Source organism: Brachycentrus maculatus, unplaced genomic scaffold (assembly GCF_059751285.1).
Source record: "Brachycentrus maculatus isolate JH-2025_06_01 unplaced genomic scaffold, ASM5975128v1 h1tg000013l, whole genome shotgun sequence".
In the NCBI taxonomy this organism is placed as follows: domain Eukaryota; kingdom Metazoa; phylum Arthropoda; class Insecta; order Trichoptera; family Brachycentridae; genus Brachycentrus; species Brachycentrus maculatus.
The window spans coordinates 220,587-246,073 of record NW_028280767.1 but is presented as its reverse complement, the minus strand read 5'-3'; the positions used below and the strand labels follow the sequence as shown (position 1 = coordinate 246,073).

General features: G+C 28.5%; 1 protein-coding gene across 1 annotated transcript; it reads right to left on the bottom strand.

The window, feature by feature from the left end:
• Window positions 1-5,400: 5,400 nt before the first annotated feature.
• On the bottom strand, window positions 5,401-23,224 carry Dbct (Dihydrolipoamide branched chain transacylase E2). Its single transcript, XM_088263446.1, has 9 exons — window positions 23,007-23,224; window positions 16,857-17,032; window positions 15,552-15,769; window positions 14,082-14,176; window positions 12,561-12,803; window positions 10,451-10,717; window positions 8,607-8,735; window positions 6,597-6,668; window positions 5,401-5,620 (listed from the first exon to the last, which is right to left on the bottom strand). The coding sequence occupies exons 1-9, from the start codon at window positions 23,079-23,081 to the stop codon at window positions 5,456-5,458; spliced, it is 1,440 nt and encodes a 479-aa protein (XP_088119572.1). The 5' UTR covers window positions 23,082-23,224; the 3' UTR covers window positions 5,401-5,455.
• Between the last annotated feature and the right edge of the window lie 2,263 nt (window positions 23,225-25,487).

Below are 25,487 nucleotides of genomic sequence, written 5' to 3'. Positions count from 1 at the left end.
ATATTTTATTATTAAATATAGGGATCATTCGCAACACTGATAATTTAAAGGTCAACGAATTATTTATGTTTTATTGATATATATATATATATATATATATATATATATATATATATATATATATATATATATATATATATATATATATATATATATATATATATATATATATATATATATATATATATATATATATATATATATATATATATATATATATATATATATATATATATATATATATATATATATATATATATATATATATATATATATATATATATATATATATATATATATATATATATATATATATATATATATATGAATATATATATATATATATATATATATATATATATATATATATATATATATATATATATATATATATATATATATATATATATATATATATATATATATATATATATATATATATATATATATATATATATATATATATATATATATATATATATATATATATATATATATATATATATATATATATATATATATATATATATATATATATTTATACATATATATATAAATATATATATATATATATATATATATATATATATATATATATATATATATATATATATATATATATATATATATATATATATATATATATATATAAACTTGAATATAAAGTTTTTTTTAAAAATAATTCCAATTAATTTTCAAGACATTTCTACTTATGGTACAATCTTAAAATTAATAACGCAGTTTGTTTTTAAATTTTTAATTAATTTATTTGAGTATGCAACATACTAAAACAAAACATTAAAATATATATGTACATTAAACAAGCCAATTATCGTTAACCACAGAAATATAATGATTTAGTACAAATTTTTTAGAGTAGATCTAGCAAATAAACACGTATTTATGAGAGAAAACGTACATGTGTGAAGTGTTCCATCAAATAAAGAGACTGAGTTCTTTCTTAGATTATTAACATGTATAAAATTCATTAAATTTATTTTTTAGCATTTTACGTTAAGTGATCGCTTCACACACGTGCAGCATTCATCATTCTACCCATGATTGACAACCACATTTCTCAATTTTTTTTAAACTCTTAACTTCACAAACTTTTAGATATATTGATAAATCCCAGGATACCGTACATATCAGTTCACAATAGCCATCTATGTTGGATAAGGGGAAGCTTTTATTTAGCAGAGATCCTCTTATTTGTACGCAAGAGTTGACTCTGGCCAGGAAGAGTCAGGTTTCACCGAATTGGTGATTACTTAAACCAGCCTATGACGGTCGTAAGCCCTGTAAATGCCAAAAATTCCATAGTCTTCTTTATCTTTGTTGAGATGTCAAAAAAGTATCCCAAAAATATTTTTACATATATAATCATAATTAAAAGATCACCAATTCTCTATCTTCTCTTTAAAATATGGATCAATTTATTAAGTATTTACTTATTAATTTTGCTATCGAAGAATGATTGTTTCATTGTTTCACAATCATTTTTGGTACGAGAATGCATCATTTGATAAATCATGTCAAGATAACTAACTATATCCAAAGAAAATTATATAATATTTTGAATAAAATTAATAAGGCGTATTTGCATGACCAAGCTAGCTTTGAAATAGTTGCAATCATCTTCAAATCGAATAACAAATGTGAATCGAATAAAAAATACCTATGACACTTATCACTCTAATCATTCAAGCCACATAACATACTAACTAAAATTTGGATTAGAATTGGATTATATTCCAGTTTTAACTAGATTTTTATTGTTATAATAATACTAAAATATAAAAAAAAAGTTTTTGGTGTGTTAAACAGGGATGTGAAATGTCACCATGGGTGTATTATTTTCTTATTATTCTTCATTCCGGATGTAGGCCTCTTTCTCTTGCAGCCAGTTTCTACTCCCACAGGGACTGTCGTCGGACCATCTCTTTTGAGATCTTCCGACACTTCTTTTGTTCTCCCAAAGTCTCCATCGTAAAATTTCTCAACTCATATGAATGAAGCAGATGCTGAAAGATGAAGAAGCTGAAAGATAAGAGATGCTCAGACTTCCATCTTCGTTCAAATGAACAAAATAACCATAGATGTCCATCTCATGTTGAAACATTTCGCTCACTTCTTTCAAGAACGTCATATATTAAAAAAAAAACTTGATTTTTCAGGAGAACGATTTTAAAGTTTAAAAATATAACACAATGTTTTAAAAATAAATATCAAGCCACTTATTGAACTATTTAATGTGCAAAAGATCTTTTTAGGTAAAACCTGAAGGTTTTTTCTCAATTTGAAAAATATTTAGTTTATTTTAAAAAATAATTAAACAACACCTTTTCTTCAAAATGCAAAAACAACATTTTCCGCCCTGTAGCGGGTAAATATTAAGTTAAAAATATGCCTCTTTTGCTGGGATATAGTACATTTTCTGGACATTCCGAAAACATGCAGAACTGAAATTTGACGATTTTTGATTTATGAAGTTCTTGAAAGGAGTGATCGATTTGACATATCATCCGTAAAGTAAATAATCCTATGGCTATGGAAAACCCCATTGAAAAGTATCTAATTTCCAAAATACCGATAAAATTTAATGTGTGGCAGCTGTTGAGGGTGTGTGGGGGAGTGTTCTTTATCAGATTGATTCAATTAAAAAAAATATTTCAAAAATATAAAGATAGATTATTAATTAAAAATAGATTATTAATTAAATTTAAAAAATGATATCTGATTGTATGCATGATTTAAGTGAGATAATACTTTAAATATTTTTTTTACAATTAGCTACGATAAGCCTTTGTTGCGTGATCGAATAGGGGAACAATGCATTATTCTTACAACTAGTAGAAATTTTTATTTATTTATTTATAAATTTATAATTTTTGATGGCATAAATATTTTGTCAAAGTATTATATAAATACTATGATAACAAAATACTAATTTCGCTCACCCATCTTTTTTCTCGTGTGTGTATGTAAGTGTTATGTTACAATATTTATAATTATATATATATATATATATATATATATATATATATATATATATATATATATATATATATATATATATATATATATATATATATACATATATATATATATATATATATATATATATATATATATATATATATATATATATATATATATATATATATATATATATATATATATATATATATATATATATATATATATATATATATATATATATATATATATATATATATATATATATATATATATATATATATATACACATGTCTAGCGTACCACCAGTCTCATGAAGTCGGCAACGACGAAACCCGGTCACTGGTGAAATAAAATAAATATGGAAAAAACTATACAGTTTTTTTTTAAATTTATTTAATTTTACAATTTTTCCACAGTCACTTGGTGTTAATATCTTTTAATTTTTAATTTAAGGCCTAGCATTTATTTCGCTGGAGACCACCGGAGACGTCACATTTCTCTTCTCACCCAAATTTTTTTAAGGAATTAAAATTTAACATTTTGTAGAATATATATATATATATATATATATATATATATATATATATATATATATATATATATATATATATATATATATATATATATATATATATATATATATATATATATATATATATATATATACATATATATATATATATATATATATATATATATTATATATATATATATATATATATATATATATATATATATATATATATATATATATATATATATATATATATATATATATATATATATATATATATATATATATATATATATATATATTTATATATATATTCTATAACTCTTAGCCTTTCAATAACTCTTTTTTTCAGAACCGTGTAATTATTTCGAATAAAAACGTGTTTGAAGGAAAAAATACGTTAAATATTACCCGGATTTAGAGAAAATTAAGTTGCGACTTAACGAATGCTGGGCCTTACGTTTTACTTGGTAAATACCATTATTACTCAAAATCTGTTGTGACACTTGTTTCGATGCATTCCGCATGATTTCTTGAAAATATTGCGGAATGCATCGAAACACGTGCCATTTTTACGATTTTTCGAAAAAGTGGTATTTACCAAGTTATTTTATTATATAAATTCTAATAATAAAAATAAGTGGTATAAATATGGTATGAACACCCTAACGTCGATAATATCTGATACTTGTCACATTCCGATTATTTGAGATGATCTGACATGTGATTACTGTAGAAACTTGAAGAGCTTGCTATCTTGTAATATTTATAAGATATTGTGAATTACGTAAATAATCTAGAACAATGTTCTCATTAAGTTATTTTAAATAATAAAAATTGTATAACTAAATACTTTGATAAGCCTGGGATTTGAAATTTACGTAAAACAACGATTCACTCGACAATTTGATAACCATTCAAACAGTTCGATTAGGCTTACTAACTTTTCCGCTGCTGTTACCCTGGTCATAAGAACATGGTGGTGGATTTTAAAAACTAGTCAGTATTGACTTACATGTCCCGCTGACAGTGATAAACACTTTTTTTTAGTATTATATTGTAACGGCTAGTTTCGCAAGCTACAGATGCTTGCAAATTCGTAGATGGAAGCATATGTAGCTTCCGAAACTAGTCGCAACAATATAATACTCAAGTGGTAAAAAAACGTGTGTTTTATTTATAATTTTAAAAAATATATAAAAGAAAGGAATGTACGGTTGAAAAAGGGATATTTGAAAAGATTTAGAGAAGGCTTTTAATGTTATATTAAATGATTAAAAAAAGAGAAATATTTATGTTTTTATTATTTACACAAATATTTCAATTTCATACTATTTCTGTCAACCTAAGCGGCTCATTATTAGAAATAGGTATCGAATTGTGGTAGAGTGGGTTCGAACCGAGAAACTCTGACATAAGAGTCCGCGACACGTCGCTCACTCCTTTCAAGAACGTCATAAATCAAAAACTGTCAATTTTCAGTTGTGCATGTTTCTGGAATGCCCAGAAAATGTGCTATATCCCAGCAAAAGCGACATATTTTTAACTTAATATTTACCCGCTACAGGACAGAAAGTGTTATTTTTGCATTTTGAAAAAAAGGTATCATTTAATTATTTTTTTAAACATATAAAATATTTTTCAAATGTAGAAAAAAACCTTCAGGTTTTGCCTTAAAAGATCTGTTGCACAGTAAAAAGATCAACAAGTGACTTGATATTCATTTTTATTACATTGTATTATGTTTTCAAACTTTAAAAACGTTCTCCTGAAAAATCAAGTTTTTTGATTTATGACGTTCTTGAAAGGAGTGAGCGACATATCACGGGACCACAACCCGACACAATGTGTTATGGATATGTGGAGCAAATGGATAGCGAAAGAAAGACTAAGAGAAAAAGAGATTTTTCTAATAAAATGTTATTTATTGGAACAATTTTCAATTATTTTTTGCATAATTTATAGTTCAAGCATGAGATGGCTCGGGTTCTCCAAGTAGAATTTCCATTTATTGGAGAAATTAGCCATCGTAACGCCATCTATGATGCGATGGTCTGCCGACCAGCTGACGCAGAATATGTGAGCTTTTATCACATCTCCGTTACCGTCGAATCTTGGTAAAACCTGTAAAAAATGTATTTTGTTATATTTGACTCTACCATATAAGGGAAAGGGTTCTAGTAGACAAAACACAGATTTATGAATTACGATTTGTGGAGCATGTTCGCAAGGTATGGAAAGGTGGATAAATATATTGAAAGACGTGTGAATGCAGGGAGTATAATAAATGGTGCTTTGATTAGAGTGATTACAAATAAAAATATTATTATTTGACATCTCATCAAAGATGAGGAAGAATACGGAAGTCTGGGAATTTACGGGGCTGACGACCGTCATAGGTTTGTTTAAGTGATCACTTTACACACGTGTAACATTCACCAATTCTACCCATTATTGACAACCACATTACTCAAATTCTTGGAAGTTCTATATATATGAAGCAATTTTGAAACTTTATTCGTGAATCACTAGAACTTCACTAGAGACATCTATTGGTGAGATGAAAAGAAGCTTTTTATTAAGCAGAAACTCTTTATTTAAGTATGTGAGGTCCGAATCCTGGATTATAATCACAGACATGAGATACGACAGAAAATATCATTTTAATTTTTATTATTTAAGCTTATAATTTGACCAGATAATTTATTAACATCATTTTTCCATATGCTTCTCCATTTTTGATGAGATGTAAAAAAAAAAGAAAATAACTCCTGTAATTGGAGATAATCCAGATTTTGTGAACAAGTATTTTGGACACACTCAACATGTTGTAAATAAAAATATGTCTCGAAAGACATCTCGAGGAAGACCGAAAAAATCGTGGATGCTAACATGGTTCGAGGGCACGACCCGAATTGCCCATGACAGAACCTACTATCTGACGATAAGGAGAGCTGACTCCAACAGTCTACAAAGACGATAAGTTGAATATATAGTTAATGGAGCCAGGAAAAAAAGTTTAAATGGAAAAGAAAGAAAAGAGAATGAACTATTTTCATTTTTAAATGTCATATAATGATATAATGAATGTGGAAGTTACCTGGATTTTACCAATAGCCCCTATGGACACCTGGGGTGCTAATATCACTGGTTTCGTGTAGGTCCCACCAACCTAGAAAATATTAATAAAAAAATGTTCGGAACAAATACAGTTTTATAAAATATTTACATTTATTGAAACTTAAAATATTAATTGTCATATTGCTCACTCCTTTCAATAACGTCATTTGTCAAAAAACTTGATTTTTCAGGAGATCGTTTTTAAAGTTTAAAAAAAAAATACAATGTATTAAAAATAAATATCAAGCCACTTATTGAACTTTTTATTTTGTAACAGATCTTTTAGGTAAAACCTGAATGTTTTTTCTCCATTTGAAAAATATTTAGTATATTAAAAAAAATATATTAAACAATGACTGTTTATTATATTAATATTAAGTATGACTATTTATTTTATATACCCACACACAGGCCATGCCTTTGTGGGATCATTTTTTGTATTAATTTTTATTTTTTATTTTTTATTAATATTTTTTGTTTTTGAATTTATGTAATGCAAAAGAATTTAAAATAAAGAAAAAAAATATATATATATATATTTTCTTCAAAATGCAAAAACAACACTTTCTGCGCAGTAGCGGGTAAATATAAAGTAAAAAATATGCCGCTTTTGCTGGGATTTAGTACATTTTCTGGGCATTCCGAAAAAATGCACTACTAAAAATTACGATTTTTGATATATGACATTGTTGAAAGGATTGAGCGATATACATATATTAGATTAACCATATATAGACTGTGTAAAAATTAACAAATAACTGATTAAATACATGAAAATGTAGGTGCGCCTCAGAAACTACATGTGGAGGTCCTCACCAAAAAGTTCAATTTCCAATTTTGCACAAAAAATGGATTGAATGCTTATCTGTTCTGTTTACTGTATTCTATTGTAATCTCAATTAAAGTTGCGACAAAACATGACAATCCTGTGTTAAACCAAAATGAAATTATTAAATCGCATTTAAATAATTTATATTGGAAATGCAACATTTTGGTGAGGACCTCCATACATGTTCGATTGACTACAATTCTCAGTTATATGTTTGTTATAGCTGAGCTGTAGGCGTGTTTGTGTAAATTCAAGACCCGGTAGGTGGCGCTGTAGTCGAGATATGCAAAGCCATTATTTCTCAGGAACCGATGGATCATATGAACCCAAATTTTCTTCATATGTTGTTTCGTCTAGTTATATGTTAAACTCGCTAGGTGGCGCTGTTATTGAGTTCTTTCAATAAAAAAACTTTTATTCAAATCATTATTTCAATGAAAATATTTGTTTAATATTACATTCAGTGTTATTTAACTTGTCTAAATAAAAATTAAACCCGGGTCCCGGCTTCGATTCCCAGGGGAGTCAAAATAAATATGGCCGATTTTCACTCTCATATTTATTTAATATCACCCTGGACTGGTACAAGAAGCGCAGGGCTGATTCACACAGATTTATCTCATTATTTCGAAAATTTGCAGTCTTAATTATTCGTATCACTTTTAAGCCATCATAAACCCATAATTTCTTTCTTAAAGTATGAATTTATGAAAATTAAAAGCATTTACTCTGTGGTTAGTCATTTTAACTTATTTTTTACAAAAATGTTAATAATATTAGTATTTAACCACTCACCGAGATTTTTATATCTATCGATTGTCCTGACGAAGAGACGGGTACGTCTCGAAACCGGTAGATATAAAAATCTTGTTGAGTTGTTACATACTAATATTTTAACTATTTAAAAAATAATAATTAACAAAAGATATGCCTATATTATAGAATAAAGACTAATTTTCTACGATTGAATTCAATATAACCATTTTCTAATCCTGAAATAATAAAGTGATCAACAAATGCAAGCAGAGCAATGCATCAAATCAACTGTTTCTAGAACCTAAAATCGTCCTTTCCAAATTGCGAGAGTCTCATGCATATTTTTTTTAATGTAAGAAGAAAATTATTATTTTGAATTTGATTCAATTTTCATTATTCACTTACAATGCCTATGTTGGATAAAGAAAAGGTTCCTCCGGTCAAATCATCAGGTTTGAGGATTTTCTTGATCCCATCCTGTTGGAGTCGATTCAGCTCAGCTGCTATCTCCAGTATGGATTTTTGTTGTACATTCTGAAAAAGCAAGATTATGAGGCGTTGCATTAAAGGAGCCTGGGTGAGGACCTATCCCATATCGGATCCGTGATAGTTCACAAGGAACTCTCACGAAAAGTGGTACCGTAAACCAAGCTAGCACACAAAATGCTGGACCCTCTTCTAGTGGAACGGAAGGCCTGCTGACAACAGTCAACAGTCCGGCTTCTCCTGAGGAGTTTTACGTAGTTTCCTTCCAGCAATGAGCAAATGCTGAGAAGTTCACACTAGATTATCCCTCCTGTTCCCAACACAGATTTGAATAAAATATAAAATTAAACAACTTTGTTTTCACCACTTTTTTTTATTATAAGTACACTTTAACCGACCGGTTTCAACAAGAAACTTGTCATCATCAGGGTTTATTAAATTCTAAAACATAAAAATATTAAAATACTCATTGTTAATTACAAGAATGATGATGACAAGGTTCTTGTTGAAACCGGTCGGTTAAAGTGTACTCATATTAAAAAAGTGGTTAAAACAAAGTTGTTTAATTTTATAAAGTTTAAAATTTGTCACAAAGTATCTGCGGAAAACATTCAAGAAATGAATAAAATATCTTTATTTAGTTAGAAGAAACGAAAATTATCTAAAAATGATCTATTACATAACCTTATATATAATAAACAAGGGGACTAATAAATGCATTTCCCATCTAAAATAAAGGCAACACACATTCGTAAGGCATTCTTCTTTCTTTGTCAGCTGTCTGACAGTTTGGCTTCCATTGACCAAAGAACCTTTCCTTAATTTAATTTTTGTTTTATTTTTAAAACTATAAATAATAATAATAATATAACTAATAAATCATGACGCTGTTTTCCCGCAGGGATAGGCAAAGAAAAAATGCGCCACACCAATATGTCTTTGAAAAAAAAATTCACGCATCTCCTCATACATACTCGCCGATTATTCCGACTTCTGACCTGACCACTTGAGTACTTGAAATATTTGAAAACGTCTTCCTCGTTCTTCTTATGCTTCTACATATTTCCAATTAAATCCCCAAACGATCTTAACTTTTCTTGATTCATCGGTAATACATATCTTGCCTTGCCTTGCATTCTTTCCTTATATCACCATTCAAACATCTGTCATACATCGTTTAGCTGCTCTGAATGATCGATCGTGTTTCGATTGCATTCAGTCTACTTTCATCATTCTTTTGCCAACTCGATACTTCACTTTAAAACATTGTGGTTGGTGTCAGAACTCATTCCTCACTCATTCGTTTCACATGTCCAAACCATCTCATTACACCTTTCCTTGTTTTATCGATAGTGCTTTTCTCAGCCTTGCAATTCTTCCTTATTTCCATTGCAACATCTATCATACATCGTTTTGCCGCACTGAGAGATCGCATTTCGACTGCATTCAGTCTACTTTCATCCTTCTTTTGCCAACTTCATGCTTCACTTGAATACATTGTGGTTGGTGTCAGAACTCATTCCTCACTCATTCGTTCCACATGTCCAAACCATCTCATCACACCTTTCCTTGTTTTATCGATAGTGCTTATCTCAGCCTTACAATTTTTTCTTATTTCCATTGCAACATCTATCATACATCGTTTTGCCGCACTGAGAGATCGTATTTCGACTGCATTTAGTCTACTTTTATCCTTTTTTGCTAATTCCACGCTTCTTTTACTCGAATATTTTATTTTATATTACCAAGAAAGCATAAAATACCTTTATATTAGGTACGATCAATCCATTCGGGGTATCCATGGCAACACCAATATTATGGATAGCTTTGTACGTAATGTGTTCACAATTCTCATCGACGCTGCTGTTCAATATCGGGTACAATTCCAGGCACAGGGAAGCCGCCTTTATGAAGAAGGGCATAAAGGTCAATTTCACCCCCGCGCCCGCTGCGGCCTTTTTAGTTTTTTCCCTAATTGCTACCAATTCGGTAACATCGATTTCGTCGCTATATACGAAGTGAGGGATTCTCTGTAAAATAAAAGGAAAAAGGTGAGCTATATGCAGTGAATAGTGGAATAAGGAAGGAATGCAAAGCTGAGATAAGCATTATCGATAAAATTAAGAAAGGTGTGTTGAGATGGTTTGGCCATGTGGAACGAATGAGTGAGGAAAGAACGGTAGAACAAATTTATGAGGCGAATGTAGTTCGTAAAAGCAGCAGAGGAAGGTAGGTAGTAAGGTAAGTTAGGTACTATTTAGTAAAGTAGGGTAGGTACTGGTTGCGTTTTTATACGTCACGCTGGTAAGCTAGAATTGGTACTGCTTTTTTGCCTATATGGAAAGTAATTTATCTGACACTGGATTATTCACCCTATGGATGATATCACTCACTCCTTTCAAGAACGTCATGAATCAAAAACGGTCAATTTTCAGTTGTGCATGTTTTCGGAATGCCCAGAAAATGTACTATATCCCAGCAAAAGCGGCATATTTTTAACTAAATATTTACCCGCTACAGGGCAGAAAGTGTTGTTTTTGTATTTTGAAGAAAAGGTTTTGTTTAATATTTTTTTTTTTAAATAAACTAAGTATTTTTCAAATGGAGAAAAAACCTTCAGGTTTTACATAAAAAGATATGTTGCACAGTAAAAAGTTCAATAAGTGGCTTGATATTTATTTTTAATACATTGTGTTATATTTTTAAACTTTAAAAACGTTCTCCTGAAAAATCAAGTTTTTTGATTTATGACGTTCTTGAACGGAGTGAGCGATATGTCAATATTAAAGGTGTCTCAACTTGGTATGAAACATCTATCATTCTTTAGAGCAGATGGAAGTTTGAGCATTCCGTAAGCTCTTACGATCACTTAAAATACTTGATTATTATAAAGGAATGGGTAAATGATCCAGAGTTAATTCTATGATATTTGTAAAATAATTATTATTTTTAATTTTTTTTTCTCTTTTTTGCGTGTATATTAGGTTAAAATGGATAAAAACAAAAAAAATGTACGTAAAAAGAACTCAACCGACAAGAAACAGAAGATAGTTGGTGGGTCTCTGCAAATTTTTTTTTAAATATGTTTATAATTGTTCTTTCACCACCCTACCTTCGGGTTATTTTCAGGCATATTTTTTTATACACAGGCTAAAAAAATCACAACGTTTGTTGTCACAAAATATTGTCAGGTTTGAAACCTGACAAAAATTTGTCAGTGTATCCGGTACGCATTCAATATTTTTGGAACAGATATCTTCTCTCGTACGCGTAGGTCATACGGGTTAGAGCGGAATGGTGAAGAAAAAGCGCGCGTATCACGTACGTTCGTATGTGTACGGCGGTTAAATAAACGTATACCTACAATTTATGTAAATAAAAAGGAATATAATAATAATTTATCCTACGGATGACAAATCTATAGGTGTCTCTGCTTGTCATCAGGAGAAAGTGACCAACTGACAAAACGCAAAATGTTCAGGAGGGCCATTCAAATCACTTTCGCTTGGCAAGAGAATAAACATCAATTCAGTTAGACATTTTTAAGAAGTCAAAATATTATTCTTCCAAGTTAAAAAATCTTTTGGGATTTTTTCAGGGCAATATTAAGCTAGTTAGATATCAAATAGTCAATGATTTTTTGGAAAAAAAATGCACTTGGTCACTTTCTCCTGTATGACTACGATACATGGATTATTTTAATATGAAAGAAGATGGAAAGATTAGCATTTATCTAGCTTAAGTGATCACCGTTTAAACTTGTGTACGTTTAAACTTGTATTTGTATATGTAACGTTCTTGGTCCCTTTCACATGCGTGTAGTAATTCAAAAGACTCGGATGTTTAGTAGATTTTGGCGACATTAAAGCTTACCAGAGATGCTGTCATCGTTTTGACCATAGCTTTTGTGAAGCCTGTAATCGGAACAACTTTATCTTGAACAGCTGGAAGCGCTTCCGGTATATGTTGGATGGATCGGGAAATAGGCCTCATCGCGACTTCCTTCATTTTGTCGACATCGTTTGAGTCCTCCGATGATATGTTCAAATGTTTCAGGATGTCTTCCTTCAGGACCCTTCCACTCTTTCCAGTTGATGTGATTTCAGATAAGTTCACCTGAAGAATTGAAATATTTTTTTTGCATAAAAAGCATTTTTGACATCTCAACATAGGCGAAGAAGAATATAGAAGTCTAGGTGTTTACAGGGCTTACTATCTGTCAAAGGATCAATCCACATTCTCTAAAATTGTGACGCATTCGCTCGCAAACGAAGTCAAATCTTTAGAGGGCCTCTACTGGACTTCAAGAAGGTGAAGCTATTAAAACCATGACAGGTCATGAGCTACATGATTCATGTAGGTCTTGAGAGTGAGCTATGATACAGAGGGAGGTCACTAAATAATAAAATAATCTGCCAATGGCTGGTTAAGTGATCACTTTACACACGTGTAACAGTAACCATTCTACCCATGATTGACAACCACACTTCTTTAAAAAAATTAAGTCATCTAAATAAAATCAATCTCATGACGTTCCATGATTGAGTTCATAACAGTCATTTATGACTGGATTTAGAAAGCTTTTATTTAGTGGAGTCCCTTTTATTAGCATATTTTTTTTATATACTGGGAACGCCTGGAAACATGGTCTTCATTTTTATGTGGCTTATAATTTGACCAGTTAATTTATTCACAACATTTTGAGTGTGTCCAAATACTTGTTCACAAATCTGGGATTCTCCACTTTTTTTTAAATCCAATCATAGATGGCTGTTATGCACTCAATAATGGAACATCATGTGATTGATGACAAAATTTGAGTAGTATGGTTGTCAATAATGGGTAGAATGGTGAATTTTAGACGTGCGTAAAGTGATTACTTTAATACATATGAAGATGGAAGCATAGCTTCCGAAACAAGTCGTTATAATAAAATAAAAATATTTTTAATTTAATTTATTTAGTAAATACCAATATTTCTTAAAATCTACTGTGACATGTGTTTCGATGCATTCCGCATCATTTTCAAACACCGTATAACTTTGCAACGTTTTTAGTGTGTCCAAATACTTATCATAGTACAACAAAATTTGGATTATCTCCAATAACAGGAGTTATTTTCATATTATTTAATATGAAAATAAATTTATTTTCATGTTATTTTCATGTTATTATTAAATGTTACACGTGTGTAAAGTGATCACTTACACCAGCCTATGACGGTCGTCCACCCCGTAAATGCCCAGACTTCCATATTCTTCTTCATCTTTGATGAGATGTCAAACAACCGTACAACTCACTAAACTAACTAAAAAGTTGTAAATAACAAGTGTTTTTCTTTTATAAGCAAAACTTAAATTTAAAAAGTAGGAAAAACATCGATAAATGACTTACATTATTTTGCATGGCTATCCTTCTAACCGCTGGAGTAGCCAACACTTTTTCCGTATTATACGATGAGACCTTTTGTTCGCTTGCATTACTGGGAGCTGAAAATTTTCACGATTTTGATTACAACACACTTCATAAAACTAATGATCTTACTAACCATCACAAACGGGTAGGTGGAGAGAATAAAATGCCACACCATTTAATCCTTTTTGTGGGCTACGTAGCCACATTCATCGCATCTTCTACATACATCTCCTCATACAAAAAATAAGTGTACTTGTGTTTTTAAATTTTATATTTATATATATATATATATATATATATATATATATATATATATATATGTATATATATATATATATATATATATATATATATATATATATATATATATATATATATATATATATATATATATATATATATATATATATATATATATATATATATGAGCGAATGTGAGAGGGAAAACAGAACGTGGACGACCGAAAAAGACTTGGCACGATCAGATCAATCAGAACCTAAAATCTGGCGGTGTCAAAAGTCTGCGTAATCGGAGGGCATGTATGACTAGATGTGTGGATGTGAAGGAAGCGAGGAGTGTATGTCAGGACAGAAGAGTGTGGCGTTCCATCCTCTCTGCCTACCCCTGCGGAGAAACGGCGTGATGGTAGTAGTAGTAGTATATATATATATATATATATATATATATATAAATATATATATATATATATATATATATATATATATATATATATATATATATATATATATATATATATATATATATATATATATATATATATATATATATATATATATATATATATATATATATATATATATATATATATATATATATATATATATATATATATATATATATATATATATATATATATATATATATATATATATATATATATATATATATATATATATATATATATATATATATATATATATATATATATATATATATATATATATATATATATATATATATATATATATATATATATATATATATATATATATATATATATATATATATATATTTATATATATATATATATATATATATATATATATATATATATGTTTATTTATTTATTTATTTTATAGATGGGAATTGCATTTATTACTTACTTTGCTATTATGTACAAGGTTTATAGGTCATTAAGTGGATTTTTGTTTCTTCTAACTAAATAAATATGTTTTTATTTGAATCTGTGTTGGGAACAGGAGGGATAATCTAGTGTGGGTCAAACAGCTTCTCAGCATTTGCTCATTGCTGGGAGGAAACCACGTTGTACTCCTCAGGAGAAGGAGGACTGTTGACTGTCATCAGCAGACCTCCCGTTCTACTAGAAGAGGGTTCGGCATTTTGTGCCCTAGCTTGGTTTATGTTACCAATGTCCTTCACTATTTTTACCATGTATGATACTTTAAATTATATTGTTTGATTGTAACCTTTATTTGAAATATCAAGAGTTGCCTCAGCAGTGGTTTCTTCATCCTTTATATCAACATCTATGAGCGGTTGGCCAACTTGAGCGATACCTTCAGCTTTGTGGTATATTCTGGTGACTTTTCCATCATATCGACTGGTGATAGTTACAGAGGCCTTGTCGCTTTGGACCTCGCATATATTTTGGAATTGTTCTATGACGTCGCCTTCCTTGATAAACCTGTAATCACAAAATCAGAAATAGATGGACGTTAAAGAGATTTAAAAATGAGCTTCATTCAAACAACTTTTCATAATATTTTTTGACATCTCATCAAAGATGAAGAAGAATATGGAAGTCTGGGCATTTACGGGGCTGACGACCGTCATAGGCTGGTTTGAGTGATCACTTTACACACGTGTTACATTCACCAATTCTACCCATTATTGACAACCACACTACTCAAATTCTTGAAAGTTCTATATATAGGAACCAATTTTGAAACATTGTTCTTGAATCATTAGAACTTCACTAGAGACATCTATTGGTGAGATGAAAAGAAGCTTTTCAAAAAATAATCTCAACACAAAGCGTGGTTGTCAATCATGATCATAGGTGTTATGGTGAATACATAAGAAAAAATTAAAGCTCTATACATTTCAATCTTGAAAAAACATACAAAAAAATACTATTTTATCTATTATTATATAACATTAAACCACGAGTGTAAGTCCCTCTCCAAGCACAAGAGCACAGTCTCTTTTATGGAGAGGCACAGCGAATCGAAATATAAAAGAAAAATTCTCCATATGTATAAATGATTCAAATGTATTATGTTATAAATAAAAATGTAAATATATTAAATGAATAATAATAAAGCATTTATAATTATAAAAAAAACTAACTAACCATCACGCCGCTTTCCCCGCAGGGGTAGGCAGAGAGAATAGAGCTCCACACCACTCTGTCCTTGCAAACATTCTTCGCCTCTTCCACGTTCATGCATCTCCTCACACATACCCGCCGATTGTTACGACTCCTAACCTGACCACTTTTAAGTATTTGGCATACCTGATCGTGCCTTGTTTTTCTCGGTCTTCCTCTGCTTCTTTTCCCACTAACATTCGCCTCAAAAATTTGTTATAAAGCGATACTTTAATCAGCCTATTCGGGCATTTTTACTTCACGATTATATTTATTTTGGGTATTTACCCCAACTTCCTTATTCCTCTTCCTTTTATGTCGAGATACCCACAAATATTTTGTTATATTCAAAAGTAGGTTTGTCATAAAATTTCTTTCATAGATTTTTTTCTACAATACTTACCATTCCTTTACGCTGACTTCTTTGATTCCTTCCCCGATATCGGAGAGGATATAGGGTATAACTTTGTTCAACGATGGAGATGAATGAAAGAAGTTTTTCCGAGTTGTGCAGAGTGCTGATATTTTTCTCCCTCTATTTGATAATAATTGCCCGTAAAATGAACATTTGCTCCTCACCTGAAAAAAGGTAAAATCATGGGTAACATATCGCTGACTCCTTTAAACAACGTCACATATCAAAAAACTTAATTTTTCAGAAGATCGTTTTTAAAGTTTAACAATAAATGAAACGTTTTAAAAATACATATCAAGCCACTTATTGAACTTTTAACTGTGCAACAGATCTTTTTAGGTAAAACCTGAATGTTTTTTTCTACATTTGAAAAATACTTAGTATATTAAAAAAATAATTAAACAATACCTTTTCTTAAAAATGCAAAAACAACAGTTTCTGCCCTGTAGCGGGTAAATATTAAGCTAAAAATATGCCGCTTTTGCTGGGATATAGTACATTTTCCGGGCATTTCAAAAACATGCACAACTGAAAATTGACGATTTTTGATATATGACGTTGTTGAAAGGAGTGAGCGATATATTAACATCATTAAAAATTAAACACTTGTATTAGACCACCGACTGAGTTTTATTTCACACGACATATTTTGAAAACTACTGATGTTTTCATCGACAGGTGATCACAAAAACTAAAGAGCTAAAAACCATTAAGATAAGGGGGGTTAAGGGTGAGTTTGTTCAAAGGGAACGTAGACATTATGTCTTATACAGTTTAATATTTTTTATATGTTTATAGTTAAAAAAAAAATTTAACTCCATAACTTTCAATATATTTTATTTTCAAAACCGTAAATGGATTTCTACGAAAACCTTATTTTTTCAATACAAAAACGTTTTATAAACAGAAAAATCAATTAAGTGCCTGAAATGTTACCTGGGTTTAAAGAAAGTTAAGTTGTGGGCCATCGAATATCCCGCTTAAACGTCTCAGTTTAGTACGAACCAAACTCATTTCCATAACAATACGACAGTTTTTTTTCATATTCAGTTGTTTGACCTGTCACATTGACCTACCATGTGAACATACGAGTGTGTATGTGTAAACACTGAACGACTGTATTTGAAAAAAAAACTCGTGAGTACAGCACTGTACACGAGACAGAAATAAATCTTCTTAAAAATAAGGAAAATTAAATATATATATATATATATATATATATATATATATATATATATATATATATATATATATATAAATATATATATACAGTATCTACTCAATGAATTAGGGCCACCCATTATTTTTATGAATACTCTGAAATCCTTTGGATTATTATATTTATTTTACATAAATACTTTAAGTTTTCTATTGACATCTAATATCATGTATATTACCTTCAATAATATGTAAAATATACCTGGATTATTTAAGCCTTTACAAAATTTTAAACCCTTTTTCTGAGAAAGGTCCCTAATTAGCCCAGGTAGACAGATAGTTGAAAGTTCAAAAAATAGTCCTATCTCATTTATTAGTGAAGTTTCTTGAGTTCTGGTTGTTGTTTTGTTTAGAGAGGTTATATAGTTATCGTGTCTTGTGAAAAAAAATTAATTTTTAATTTTAGTTCGTAAAGTATAAAAAAAATTTGTAAACACAAGTGTTTTTTTTGAAAAGGACAAAATGGGAAAAAGTAAAGACATTTCTGAGGAAAAAAAGTCTAGTGTTATAGTGCTACTGAAATTAGGAATACTATCTAATAGAGAAATTTCAAAAAAAGAAAACGTTTCTCGTCAAACAGTGGACAGAATTTCAAAATCAATAAAAAATCAGTCACCCGCCACCAGCAATCGGCGAAAGAACTGTCGTAGGATTAGAAAAACAACACCGAGGACTGATCGAAAAATCTTTCAAAGTGCCTTAGAAAACCGTAGTGCATCAGCAAAAACATTAAAAATAAAATTGGAAGAAGAGGGTATAAATATATCGGTATCAACACTGAGGCGACGTCTTTACGAAGTAAATCTGAAATGCAGGCGCCCTGTAAAAGTACCAAAATTGACACCACGAATGAAAGCGGATCGATTAAAATGGGCCAGGCTACATCGAAATTACTCGGTAGATGATTGGAAAAAGGTATTTATTTAAATTGAATTTTCAACATATCATTTTAGTAAATAAACTTATATATTTGAATTAAACTTAAATTTTCATTATTTTTCAGGTCATCTTTAGTGATGAGTGCCGGTTAGAAGCCGTGACAGAGAGCCGTCGATTCGTCAGGAAAACACCAATGGAACGTTACAATGAGGCCTGTGCGGTAAAAGTTATCAAACACCCCCCTGCAACAATGATATGGTCATGTATTATTAACAATTTACCTGGGCCGTTGTTTTTCGTGGAAGGAACAATGAACCAAAATTCCTATAATCAGGTCCTCGAACGAATTTCATTGCCCTTCTACCATACACTCGACCCAACAGAAGGTCCATACACCTTGCAGGATGGGGCACCTTGCCACCGGGCTAAATCAATAATAAAAATTTTGTCTAACAAAAATCTGCCTTTGCTCCCCTGGCCTGGAAATTCTCCGGACCTTAATCCTATAGAAAACGTATGGAGCATGTTAAAAAATAAGGTATACTCATTTCCAAATCCGACAGTAGACTGTCTAAAAAAAAATATTCAAAAAATTTGATCAGAAGACGAAGAAATAAAAAACATGATAAAACAGTGCATTTTAAGTATGCCAAAAAGAATTGAGGCAGTTATTTCTGCCAAAGATGGAAATACTAAATACTAACTATATTTATATGAAAATATATGCATAATTTAAGCGTAATAAAGTGTTCATGTGTAAATAAAATTCAATGTTGTTTTATTCAAGGTTTTCTCTGAGTTATTCCTGTTTGAATTGAGAAATTGCGCGAAATTCTGCGTGGCCCTAATTCATTGAGTAGATACTGTATATATATATATATATATATATATATATATATATATATATATGTATATATATATATATATATATATATATATATATATATATATATATATATATATATATATATATATATATATATATGTATATATATATATATGTATATATATATATACCAGTCTGATGATGTCGGTAACGACGAAACCCGGTCGCTGGTCAAATAAAAAAGTGGAAAAGCTAAAAATATTGGTTTTAATCTAATAATAAATTATATATATATATATATATATATATATATATATATATATATATATATATATATATATATATATATATATATATATATATATATATATATATATATATATATATATATATATATATATATATATATGTATATATGTATATATATATATATATATATGTATATATATATATATATATGTATATATGTATATAAATATAAATATATATATATATATATATATATATATATATATATATATATATATATATATATATATATATATATATATATATATATATATATATATATATATATATATATATATATATATATATATATATATATATATATATATATATATATATATATATATATATATATATATATATATATATATATGCATATATATGTATATATTTAAATATATATATATATATATATATATTTATATATATATAGTTATATATATATTTATATATATATATATATATATATATATATATTTATATATATATATATATATATATATATATATATATATATATATATATATATATATATATATATATATATATATATATATATATATATATATAAATATACATATATATATATATATAAATATATATATTGTATATATATATATATATATATATATATATATATATATATATATATATATATATATATATATATATATATATATATATATATATATATATATATATATGGATATATAAATATATATATATATATATATATATATATATATATATATATATATATATATATATATATATATATATATATATATATATATATATATATATATATATATATATATATATATATATATTATATATATATATATATATATATATATATATATATATATATATATATATATATATATATATATATATATATATATATATATATATATATATATATATATATATATATATATATATATATATATATATAAATATATACATATATATATATATACATATATATATATTCAATATTATATATATATATATATATATATATATATATATATATATATATATATATATATATATATATATATATATCTCAAACGATTTTTCTACTCCAAAATGCAACACCAAGCAATTTCAGCAAAATTTCAAATATTTGGCAATCAAACATTTCAATAAACTCCCTAAAGAAATAAAAAAAGTAGATGATTTAAAAATACTTAAGAAAAAAATAAAAGCTCTCTACATTTAATTCTTGAAAAAATATACAAAAAAAGAATATTATATCTTTAATTATAATATATAACATTAAACCACGAGTGTAAGTCCCTCTCCAAGCACTAGAGCACAGTCTCTTTTATGGAGAGGCACAGCGAATCGAAATATAAAAGTTCTCCATATGTATAAATGATTTAAATGTATTATGTTATAAATAAAAATGTAAATATATTAAATGAATAAAAAAATATATTTATACATATTATAAGTGTATTTGTATACAAATATGTGTGTGTGTGTGTGTGTGTGTGTGTGTGTGTGTGTGTGTGAGTAGGTACAGTTAATTCAGAAGTTTCTTAAAACAGAGAGATAACGACATAACTGAAAAAAGATAAAGCTAATTTAAACAAAATTTTGCGTTTCTAAAGATTACGTAAATTAGATGTTGAAAATATGATTTTATTATATTCAACGTAACAATTAAGAATAAGAATTAATAAAGTGTTAATTTAAAATTTAAAAACAAGACTATTTTTTTATATTTTTAATAAAAAAAATTATTATTAAATAATAAAATTGATTTTTTTAAAAGAAGCGACTACAGTGAATAAAAATTAAATTTTGATTTGAACCAGTAAATATGGATTATGTACCAAATTATATATGAGAAATTACTTGGGTAAGGTTTTTTTTAAAATTGATATCTCAACACACATAAAGAACGATAAAGAAATCTAGGCATTTATAGGGCTTATAACCCGTCATAGGGTTTAACTGATCACTTTACACGCGTGTAACATTCACAATTCTCGATAAAAGAAGGTTTCTGCTTTAAAAATGTCAACCATAGATAGCAGAATATGTTTCACACGAAAGACTGAATTGAAGCATAAATACAATGGGCTGGCGATCCGTCATAGTGTTGTTAAAGTGATCACTTTACACACGTGTAAGATTCACCACTCTACCTATTATTTACAACCACACTACTCAAAAATGTTAAAATATAAATATTTGTCCGCCTCCATGGTGTAATGGTTAGCGTGTTTAGCTACCGTGCTGGGGTTCGATTCCTCGATTCCCAGGGGGGAGTGAAAATACATAAATGTCAGTGATTTTACACTGTAATAATTATTTAATATTTCACTCGACTGGTCTCTGTAGCAGAGGAGTGATCACCTTGCCTCCATGTATGTAACGATCAAGACAACACTGCGTCAATACGATGCAGTACCTTATACACCACTGGGTGCGAACGGTTAGAAGCTTTAAATGTATATATATATATATATATATATATATATATATATATATATATATATATATATATATATATATATATATATATATATATATATATATATATATATATATATATATATATATATATATATATATATATATATATATATATATATATATATATATATATATATATATATATATACATATATATATATATACATATACACACACACAAATAATTTTTTTTTTTAAAAATGTGGTTGTCAATCATGGGTAGATTGTTAAATGTAACACGTGTATAAAGTGATCATAAGCCTGTGACAGGTCTCAGGTCTCGCAAATGCCCGGACATCTAATTTCTTGTAATTTTTGTTAACATATCATTAAAAAATCTTTATATTTATGATTCTTTAATAGGGAAATTCAAAATAAAAAATAACGAAATAAAAACATTGTTTTTGGATTATTTATAAGTTAATAATACCTACTACAATTCGTGACGTTAGACCTGTTGTCGCCGTGAAATATCCCGATTTAGAGATTCCTCGCACTAAAAGAGACATTTTTAACCAACAAAATCGCACTTATCTGCAATCTAAACTGTGTCCAAATTGATAAAATCACGAGGACATTTTAAAACGTATTCATTCCGTCAAAAAGAAGTTATTTCGACGCGTCCGTTCTACTAGCAAGTACTGATAACACTAACGCACAGAACAGCGATGTTTCTGTTATCACAAATTTACCGTAAAATATCTATTCGTGTATGCATACATACACAATATATAAAACTTAGTAAACAAATTTAAAATGAGTATTTATAATCAGTTTTGTAAGACTTATGTTTAGTACTGACATTTCTTGGTGGAACTGCATTTTATAGAATAAAATAACAACTATGTAATTTTTTTCCACATGAATTTTATTTGACCAGCAACCGGGTTTCGTCGTAACCGACATCATCATACATCAGTCTGATGATGTCGGTTATGACGAAACCCGGTTGCTGGTCAAATTAAAATTTCATTTGGAAAAAATTACGTAGCTGTTATTATATTATTGGTTATGTAAACAAATTTATGAGGCGAATGAAGTTGGAAAAAGAAGCAGAGGAAGACCGAGGAAAACCTGGTACAATCAGGTATATCAGTTACTTAATAGCGGCCGGGTCAGGAGTCGTAATAATCATCGGGTATGTATGAGGAGATGCATCAATGTAGAAGAGGCGAAGAATGTTAGCAAAGACAGAGTGGTGTGGCGTTCGATTCTCTCTGCCTACCCCTGCAGGGAAGCGGTGTGATGGTTAGTTAGTTAGTTAGTTTGATTATTAATAATTTTATTTTTTTATAATTTTTTTTTATTTTGGGTACTTTGATACATTTTTATATTTTATTAATTATATTTGCATATTATTTTTTGACATCTCATCAAACATGAAGAAGAATATGGAAGTCTGGGCATTTACGGGGCTTACGACCGTCATAGGCTGGTTAAAGTGATCACTTTACACGCGTGTAACATTCACCAATTCTACCCGTAAATGCCCAGACTTCCATATTCTTCTTCATCTTTGATGAGATGTCAAAAAATAATATGAAAATAACTCCTGTAATTGGAGATAATCCAGATTTTGTGAACAAGTATTTGGACACAATCGAAATTTTGTAAATTATATTTACTATGGCTTTTTAGGCATAGGTTCAGCGGAAATATATGTAGGTTTCAAGCGAGTTTGATAGTGAAAAAACTTCTCAATATTGAATTTTGTATTTATTAAACATATGAAAACAATGATACATCAAATGAGTAATGAATTATACAGAATAGGTTTCTACAGTATGTGGTAAGTTTAAATTACAATCACAGCAAATGTCTATTTACAACCACATCAAGTAAATGGTTTCGTCCAACATAACAAGGCTACAATCTTACAAGTACAGGTAAAAAATGACAATTATTCAACATGGTTTCATCCAACATAACAAAGCTACAATCTTACAAGTACAGGTAAAAAATGACAATCATTCCACATGGTTTTGTCCAGCATAACAAGGCTACAATCTTACAAGTACTTCAAGAAATAACGATCATTCAACATGGTTTCGAGCAACATAATAAGGCTTCAATCTTACATGTAGGTACATTTAAAAAATGACAATCATTCAGCATGGTTTCGACCAACCTAATAAGGCTTCAATCTTACATGTAGGTACATTTAAAAAATGACAATCATTCAGCATGGTTTCGACCAACCTAATAAGGCTCCAATCTTACATGTAGGTACATTTAAAAAATGAGAATCATTCAGCATGGTTTCGACCAACCTAATAAGGCTACAATCTTACTTGTAGGTACATTTAAGAAATGACAATCATTCAGCATGGTTTCGTCCAATGTAACGGGGATACAGTCTTACAAGTACTTGTAAGAAATGACAATCATTCTATATGGTTTCGTCCAACATAACAAGGCTACAATCTTACAAGTACAGGTTTGAAAATGACGATCATTGAACGCGTTTCACAGCAAACAACTTACGAATAAGCATTGCTCCTAATATTACAACAAAACCTTTGGTGCTGGTCATAGTTCATAGTCCTGACGAATTGGATATATTTCAGTACCTCATAATAAAATGATTAGTTTTGACTCTTGGAATAAGTGTTCCTTCTTCTGTTTCTTGAATCTTCTCTCCTCACATGCTCGATATATTGTAGATCTAATCTGTATCCTTCCATTTTCTTCGATCGGTTGCTGATTGCAGCCAGTTTTTACCCCCCACAGCGACTATGTCATCGGACCGTCTTTTTGAGGTAATATTTCAACTGCGTAGTGAAGATATTATTATGGTATCATATAAATCATGGTCAATAATCAGACACTGGATTATTGACCCTACAGATGACATATCAATATTGTAGGTGTCTCAATTTAAGATGAAAAATCTATCGTTTTGTACGCGAATGAAG

Excerpts from the sequence above, each read along its gene's own strand:
- Dbct (XM_088263446.1), bottom strand. The coding sequence starts at position 23,081 with ATGTCTCTTTTAGTGCGAGGAATCTCTAAATCGGGATATTTCACGGCG. Across the intron at positions 17,033-23,006 it reads GTCTAACGTCACGAATTGTA|GTGAGGAGCAAATGTTCATT; the intron begins GTAGGTATTATT and ends ACCTTTTTTCAG. Across the intron at positions 14,177-15,551 it reads TCTTGATATTTCAAATAAAG|CTCCCAGTAATGCAAGCGAA; the intron begins GTTACAATCAAA and ends GAAAATTTTCAG.